The sequence below is a fragment of the Pongo abelii genome, chromosome 9 (genome assembly GCF_028885655.2).
Source record: "Pongo abelii isolate AG06213 chromosome 9, NHGRI_mPonAbe1-v2.0_pri, whole genome shotgun sequence".
Lineage (NCBI taxonomy): Eukaryota > Metazoa > Chordata > Mammalia > Primates > Hominidae > Pongo > Pongo abelii.
This window is the reverse complement of record NC_071994.2, coordinates 92,167,674-92,176,493: the sequence shown is the minus strand read 5'-3', so window position 1 is coordinate 92,176,493 and position 8,820 is coordinate 92,167,674. Positions and strand designations below refer to the sequence as shown.

The 8,820-nt window shown below is 36.1% G+C and overlaps 1 protein-coding gene across 2 annotated transcripts; it reads right to left on the bottom strand.

The window, feature by feature from the left end:
- Positions 1 to 1,729: 1,729 nt before the first annotated feature.
- On the bottom strand, positions 1,730 to 8,133 carry LOC100445599 (putative tripartite motif-containing protein 49B). 2 transcript variants are annotated; one of them, XM_024255588.2, is made up of 6 exons: positions 7,719 to 8,129; positions 7,358 to 7,453; positions 5,345 to 5,575; positions 4,601 to 4,623; positions 3,311 to 3,408; positions 1,730 to 2,229 (listed from the first exon to the last, which is right to left on the bottom strand). In XM_024255588.2, exons 1-6 carry the CDS (start codon positions 8,127 to 8,129, stop codon positions 1,730 to 1,732), a joined length of 1,359 nt encoding a protein of 452 aa, XP_024111356.2. The 2 variants fall into 2 exon arrangements, with proteins under 2 accessions (XP_024111356.2, XP_054380870.1); XM_054524895.1 differs by lacking the exon at positions 5,345 to 5,575 and having other exon boundaries at positions 7,719 to 8,133.
- Positions 8,134 to 8,820: the final 687 nt, after the last annotated feature.

Below are 8,820 nucleotides of genomic sequence, written 5' to 3'. Positions count from 1 at the left end.
GCTGATTTCTAAAGGAATGTTTAGTAGACATGAGGTCTCACTATGTTGCCTCCACTGGTCTGGAACTCCTGGCCACAAGCCATTCTCACACCTTGGTCGCCCCAAGTGCTGGGATTAGAGGTATCTGCCACCATACCTGGGCTCCTTTTTTATTCTACTACCTTGTGCATTATTTGACATTTTGTGTCTTAAAAGTTATAATTCCACAGTGTTCATGTAATTATGGAACCCACAAAGAGCTTACAGTTACCAATGTATTATATACATGGAAAAGTCTTTTCTTAACATCAATTTTATTGTATAAGTTGGCATATGTTTATTAACTCGTTTCTGAGATTCATCAACTTTGTTGCATTCAATGAGTTATTTTTTTTGTTTTATAGGATTATTTTGTATAAATACACCAAATTTATTTAGCTATTCTACAGTTGAAGAATATTTTGGGTCTAATTTGGAGCTACTATAAAAATTGATGCAGTGAACAATATTGTGTATGTTGAAGTATATGTAGGCAATCAGTTGACTATATTTTAGAATTAGAATATCTAGCCCATAAGAAATGCTAATAGTCAGTTTCCCAAGAGGGATTTCCACTTACATCTCTCCAGCCATGGATAAATTTCATTTATTCTGTGTCTTTGACAACACACAATATTGTGTGTCTTTAAATTTTGGTATTTTTTTATGGGGGCCTGTGGTACAACTGGTGGATTAATTCTTACTTTTGTAAGGCTAATGAAAGTGAGCACTTTTTTATATTTGGCTAGTTATTTATGTATCCAATTCTGTAAAGTGTCTGTTCAAATATTTTAGCCAATCTTCTATTAAGTTCACTGTCTTTTATTTATTACAATTTAAGTATTCATCGTATACATGTATTATATTTTACTTTATGTATGTTGGGGTGAATATCTTTCTCCACTACTAGTTTGCATAATTTTTTTTGAAACACAGAAGTCATCATTATCAATATAAATGAACTAATTGTTTTAATTATTAATTTGTGCCCTGGTTAAGAAATCCTTGTGAGAATATTGTATCAGGTTCCCCTTCCTTTCAGGCCTTGAATCTATCTGGAAATGACTGCGTATGGTTTGAGGTAGGAGTCAGTATTTAGTTACTTTTTTTCCAATATTTAATTAATCCAGCATTGGTCTGATCACCTTGTGTATTTCAATGTAGATGAGCACACTAATAATGAAGGATTATTCATATCTGTGGTGAGAACTGCAAATAAAGCCCAGCATAGAAGGCCAAATAATATTACCTCAAAGGATAGATTAATACAATGAAACATGATGAGTAAGTGTAATATAGCTAGATAAAGAGGAAGAGAAACATTTCCCAGTTATCATTGAGACTTCAATCCAAGTTTTTTGCATGAAGCAAAAGATCCCGACTGTCTTCCATTGATTTTAACTTCATTCAGACATGTCTGTCATCTATTATTTCATTCAGTGACAGAAATAAAGAAAAAAGAGAATATACTGTATGCCATGATCATGAATAATGATTTTTCAAAAATTATTTAATAAAGAACCAATACATATACTTTTAGTGTTTCAGCATATTTAATAGTAACACAATAAATGAGTTTTGATAACATTAGAAGGCAATTCAAGACATAAAATAGAGCCTATTTGTCCTGTATGTTAAGGCACAAGGAAGAGGACTTCCTGGGATAAAGGGGTTCCCACAGCATGTGAATACATTTCTGATTTGTCTCTGGTCAGAAGTGAATACGGCAAAAGATAGGCCTGAGAGGAGGTGAGAAAGAGCAATTAGGGATGGTGTATATTAGGGAGCTTTGATTAACATCAACAAAGCTCACAGTCTTAGCCTCATAATCCAGGAATAATCCTACTCGGCTGGTAGGTTTTGGGATATATTGCAGCATAAGTGGGGAGGTGGTAAAGAGACAGCGTTGAATGTCATTCTTAACACACCCAAGAAGAAAGAGTCCCTCCTCTCCATCTATCTTCTCATTCTGATTCTTCTCTTTCCAATACATATTACAGACACCAAAAGCCCAATTCCAGGATTCCCCTACATGGACCTCCCAGTAATATTTGCCGGAGGTGAAAGTCTGAGCACCCCATGCAAGAAAACTTCTAGGTGTTGCAGTGATATAGGGTACATCTTGGTGGTCACATCCAATACACATGCTTCTCAAAATTTCATATAGAAAGATATGACTGTTGGCTTCTTCATGCTGCAGAGTAATATGCACTGCAAAAAAAGAAAAAGAAAACATGCATAGACATGTGTAAATAAGAAAAAAATAATTGTTCTATCAAGAAGTTACTGTACCAGGAAATGTAAAGTCATAAAGACAGTTTTGCTTGTAACTTCTAGTAAAGTATAGAGATGATTAATATTATATACAATACAAACAAAACCCTAACCACAGATATTATATTTTATTGAAAACTTACATATTGAGAGCCAAATGTGAGACCAACTTCTTTCAATCCAATTTTCAAGTAAAATTTACACATTGTATGCCCTAAATGCTATGCTGTTATCAAGATCATTATTTAGAAATGTTTCTTATTCTTAAAAACTAGTGCTATCATTTTGGAAAGAATGTGAAGATTGTCACTTACTCAAGAACTGCTCTAGATATCTGCATAAAAATCCATATGTACATGTTATAACTGATAATTTAAGGAGATCTCTGCAAAGTCTTTGACCAGTCTCTCTGCGGTCCTCCATGCTAGCTCTGGGCTGAAGCTGGATTTTAGACTTAACATGTAGCTCTTCATATTGCAATTAAACTGAACTTATTTTCATTTGTAATTTTACTTATATTCAGAAAATGATTTCTTCCATTTAGCTTTTCCCAGTAATTCAAATGTTTGCAATATATGAATAATACATACACATTAAAAAAATACAAAACCCCCAAGGATCTCCAGAAAACTATATTCCCCCAAAGAACAGTTCTTAGCAGTTCAAATGAATACACTAAAGAAATGTACAATTTTGTATTTAACATTAAATAATTCACCATTCTGAGCATTATTTCATTTGCTCCTTTTTTAAATTTTCTACCCTACTCCTTTTTCCCGTTATATAACTTAGTATATATTATGCCAGAAAGTATTTCTTTTTCACTATCTTTCAAGCTTAATGCTATAAATCTGACTATAAATACAGACACAGATACCAAAGGGTTGCATGGTTATATTGTTCACTTATGTCTTAAAAGAAGTAAAATATTTGATAAAATAGGAAATATTACCTATGTGATCCTAACAATAATAATATTTAGAGAAAGTGGGAGTGCTGCCTATGGGTGGAGACTTACCTCGGAATTCGTTGAGTCTGTCCATCAGTCCAGTGATGGGCCCTGCACTGAGCTCTGGATTCAGAGGCTGGGGCATGTGCAGCAGCACGGACTCACTCCTGCAAGGAAAAACCTGCAGTTACAACATCTACAGCCATAAAATAAATAAAAATCACTATTTGTATGTAAAAGATATTTCATGAGAATCCTTTGAATCTACACATTTGATAATTCAAAAATTATTACTTCCTTTTGCAAATTAATTCTTTACAGTTTCTAAATTTTAAAGCATGATGGAAGAGTCTAAGTCAGAATTCAATCTGATCCTTCTTTTTTTTTTTTTTTTTTTTTTTTTGCCCCAGATGTGTAAGGTTCCTTAGCCTTATGGCCTTCAGAATATTTAGAAATGAAATTCTGAGTTCCACTTCTTGGCAGACTCCCCTGACATCTTTGTCTGAAATAGCGGGGTTCTGGGGAGACTGATGCATCCACTGCTTCCTTCTCAAGATAAAGAATGGAAACTTGTTCTAGGCAGGGACATCTGCCTTTTAGCAAAGAACTTCCCTAGAGACTTATACAGTTCTAACACTCCACAGTTTTTTTCAATCTATTTTTCAGAACTGTTAACTGATATGTATATATGTATAAAAAACAAAACATCAACACTTTTTCACTGCTAAAATACTTCCTCCTCTTCTCTCCTGCTTCCTCTGGTGACTTTCTCACCATCCACAAAACAAAACTCTTATCTTTCTCCTGTGCAGGCTTTCAAGCAATAAAACAAAATCAGGGGCCGGGCGCGGTGGTTCACGCCTGTAATCCCAGCACTTTGGGAGGCCGAGGCGGGCAGATCACGGGATCAGGAGATAGACATCATCCTGGCTAACATGGTGAAACCCCGTCTCTACTAAAAATACAAAAAATTAGCCGGGTTTGGTGGCAGGTGCCTGTAGTCCCGGGTACTTGGGAGGCTGAGGCAGGGGAATGGTGTGAACCCGGGAGGCGGAGCTTGCAGTGAGCCGAGATCCTGCCATTGCACTCCAGCCTGGGTGACAGAGCGAGACACCCTCTCAAAAAAAAAAAAAAAAAAAAAAATTCAGGAATCAAATTGTTTGTTTTAGTTCACTCTTCTTTTCTTCATTTATTTACTTTGTGGCCTTGTCTTTTAAGGTGAGGGAACGAAAGTAGATGTAAAAAAAAAAGTGGTGTGGTATCAATATCTTAATTATTTATGCCATGACTTTAATAGAGCCTTCTTTGATATTCGTGGAATCTTAAAGAACATATGCTAAAATCTAGATACACACTCACCTGTGTAATATGTCTCCAAAAGCCTGGGAAAAAAAAAAAGAAAGAAACATTTAGTGCATTTCACAAGATGCATCTTTCACTAAATTCAGTGTGAGATTTGTACTCAGTTTCTGAAGATATTATTCCCCTACCATCTTCTCTTCGGGAAAACATTTTCTATTTCTTCTGTAATGAAAAACCAAGTCAGTTGTATTGTTATTAATTAATGTCCTGGGAAAGTCTGAGTCTTGAAGACATTCTCTAAACAAGTGAAGGGAGAAGAGGCCCAGAGGGTCTATGCTCTGTGGTAACCACGAAGAACCTACTCAGTCATCTTCAGCTGAACCTGTTACCCAAATGAGTGGACCCCAAAATAATGTTAATGCGAACCTAGATTCCCAAAACTTCTGATTTTGCCATGTTTCCAAACATTTCCATAACCTAAATGTAAATGAATCACTCACTATTTTATACATCTTTAACAACCCAAAGTATATTATTGAATTAGGTGGGGAATATGTCTTGGGGCTGTTACCTTGACCATTCTACAAAGTTTTGTGGCTGGTGGATAAAGTAGGAGGGACCTTTGGCCTGGTAGAATCCCTTGGTGGGGCTATACTCTCCCAATAAAGTAGCATTAGTTATGTGAATGTGTTTTTGGAAACACATCATGGAAATAAAAGTAGGGAGATGGAGTTCAGCCATGAGGAAAATACTTATACATGTGAATAGTCAAAAACCTGAAACCACATTGTGAGTTTGTACCTGAAGTAGCTCCACATCTGGTTTATGGCACATTTCCTTCAGCTCCTCATACGTTCCTCTTAAAATCTCCCTCCTATGAGCCATTTTGGCTTTACTTAAATGAAGTTGATGAAAAATATCTTTCCCCTTCTTTTTCAGCATCTCCAAATTATGTTTTTCTTCTTCATGGTGAAATGCAGGCATCTTCTGATACTCAGCTCTAATAGCTTCTAGCCTTAAATTCACATAACCCTGCAGTGATAATGGGTTAGTCAAAAGAGAAATGTATTTATTCCTCTCCTATTAAATCTCACTGATTCCTTTTGTCTCTTGAACATCCAATAGTTTAAACCTCTGTCTTGCCAGTTCTTAGAATCTGTTCCTTTCCTTTCTTTCTGCATAAAGATCAACATAGCTGTATCTGACAAATTACATTACATTTATTGAAGATAATGTGTTTTCTGAGATAGTTGGAAATAAAAAAACACAATTTGAATTTCTCTATTCCAACCCATATTTATGGAAAAGTAAGAACAGTTCGTGCTTAAGAGTTGGAGTATAGAGTTATAGTTACTAGAAAGGAAACAATTATTTCTATTTCTGACATACGCAACAAGTTGCTTAAACTCATTATATGTAAAATGACCTTAGACTAGCATGTCCAGCTAAGTGCATTTCGCCCAGCAAAACCTATCCTACTAAGGCTGCGTTGATGATTTGGCCATCTTTGTCTCTCTGAATTCATTTCCTTCCATTCTTTTTCTAAGTCATCCCAATCTGAAACATAGACTTCTCTGTGGTTCCTCAGGCCTCCAAATATACACAAACTCAAAACTACTGCATATGCTGTTCTCTCCAACTAGAATTACATATATATATATATATAAATAAAATATGTATGTATACAAACACACACATACATACATACATATATATACACACACAACCACATAAACATACATACATATACATATATATTCACACTCATGGTCCACATATATATCCACACACACATTTGTGTTCCCCCTCCTCTTCAAAACTTTGTTTCAATTTGAATTTTTCAGTGATTCTTTTTTCTGACCACCCTATTTAAAACTCAAAACTAATCTCCTGTTTCTGGCCTCTATTGTCCTTTTCTACTTCCCTGCTTGATTATTCTCCAACAAAAAACCTACCACACTCAAATACATCATATATTGCATACATTTGTGTATTGACCATTTGACTCTCTTATTTGGATTGTATGATTTGTGAGGACAAAGGTGCTTCCTTTCTTCTTTACTAGTATATTTTCTAATTTAATATTCACCATAGACTAAGTTCTCATGAAATACTTTTAAACAAACTAATATTAGCTATCATACCCTCAAAATATACATCCACATGGAGAAAATTATTTTTAATATTTTTCTGAAGTCCTCAGAGTTCTTCTTATATTTAGACACTTGTTCCCATATTTCTGGCATGTTTACATGTCTCCCTCAAGACACAAATCCGTATTTCTCACCGCTTTTCTCTTCATATGTTATGTATTATTCAATATTAATTAGATGAGATTCTTAATTTCATGGTTTCCCTAGATTTGCCCTGTCACTTTTTCTGCCTCAAATTTTCCATACAATTCCAAATACTACTTGCACACCAGCATTCTGATTAATGCTGACAGACACTCAGAAGTTTCAGTTGAGCATTCCATGACTGCCAAATAACCCTTTTGCCCAGCATTTATCCAACCAGCACATATAGAATGCTGTGAGATGGCCCAGTTTCTTGGATCTGTTGGTGTATAACTATAGGTTTGTATGAAACAAACCAGCATGCTTTGGGTGACATCAGTAGTTTTCTTAGAAATCCTACTTAACAGGCATACTATTCTATATAAAAATGAAGCCACTTTTTCTCAATGTTTTCTCTCCCTTTTTTTTTTAAACTGAACCCCAGAAACATTACAGTTTGATATCAAGTTCCTATTTTAAGAGTCACCCATTTGCCCACCATAAGTTCCTGGAGAAGGTAGAGTAGTACAGGACTAACCTTCCAGTGTCTGGTTCTTGTGGTTTCCACATTCAGGTTTCTGTGATTTTCACAGGCTTTTTCCCATAAAGACTGCATTTTCTGTAAAAGCTTCTCCTGCAAAAGAGCCATAAATTGAAGCACCAGTGCAGACCATGACATAGGGAGGGGGCCCAGAATGAGAGACAAATAAGCCCCTAGTAAATGGCATTTCCTTTGTTTCCCTTTATGTTTGTCAAAGCCCAGAGGTTGGAAGCTAAGAAAGCCCAAACAGAGCTGCTTAAAGGGACTCAGAGTTGGCTTTATCCAATCTCCAAGAAAATAGACCCACAGGAATTTTATGCATCCTTTACAGAAATCGATCTTCAGAGGCATCACTTACCCGGTGTTCCTCAGCAGCCGACTCAATGGGACAGTGTCTGTGATTCCGGTGCTCCTGAGAGCTGGAGCACAGCAAACAGAGCAGGCTCTTGTCCACTTCACAGAACATCTTTTTTGTCTCCCTGTGAGTGCCACACATTTGCTCCTCAGAGCTCAGGAATAGCCAGAGACTGACTTTTCTGGCAAGAGAAGCCATCTTCTTCAAATGAATGTTGGTTTTGAGGTTTATCTGCTCTATTGACTTTGTGCATTCAGAGCACTGGACAAGAACTGGGATGTCTTGCCAGTTGAGGTAGAAACAGGGCCTGCAAAAGCTGTGCCCACAGTCTATGGTGACCGGGTCTATGAAGTAGTTCATGCAGATGGGGCAGGTGAGTTCCCTCTGGAAGACCTGTAAGATTCCAGAATTCATGTTTCTGAGGAACAAAGAGAAACATGTCATTTGGGGCCTGGGTTGATGAAAAGCTTCTAAACATGTGGAGATATGTGATAGTTATATTTTCTTCTCTTGACAGTGTTCATTAAAGTACAACAAACTATTTCTTCTGTTACAAACTTAAAAATTCACACGTAGGGGGAGTCTCCTGGCTTTATAGCAGATATTACTAGCTAGAGGACTCACAGTCCCTTCTACTCCTAGTTCCTGTCTGTAGCATAATATGAATCTATTCACATACCTATTTTCTGAATGTAGATCTGGAAATTGGGTTTTGATTCTAAGTGGTCAGAATAAATCATAATTTTCTCTATTTTTCTTTCAATAACTGATGAATGACTGTGAAAGAGTGGGAAAAAACTACCTGGGCCAAAGAAATATGAGAAGATGGCCAAAGAAATATGAGAAGATGGTTCTATGACATATTTTTATAGAGGGCCACAAAAGCTGGGCATCAAACCACCATGGCACAAGTTTACCTACATAACAAGCCTGCACGTCCTGCAGTTATCCCAGGACTTAAAATTAAATTAAATTAAATTAAAAACAAAGACCCAAATCAAAACAAAATTAAAAAAAAAATAACCAACCAACCAAGTAAACAAAGAAAAAGACTGCAATTAAACCAATCAGGGTTCACTAGTAGAGAAAAGAAAAATTATTAAAG

Bases quoted from the DNA above. Each gene is read 5' to 3' on its own strand.
- LOC100445599 (XM_024255588.2), bottom strand. From the start codon at position 8,129: ATGAATTCTGGAATCTTACAGGTCTTCCAGAGGGAACTCACCTGCCCC. The intron at 7,454-7,718 runs GTAAGTGATGCC...GCTCTTTTGCAG, and splicing joins CGGCTGCTGAGGAACACCGG to GAGAAGCTTTTACAGAAAAT. The intron at 5,576-7,357 runs GTTAGTCCTGTA...TTATCACTGCAG, and splicing joins CAAGAACCAGACACTGGAAG to GGTTATGTGAATTTAAGGCT.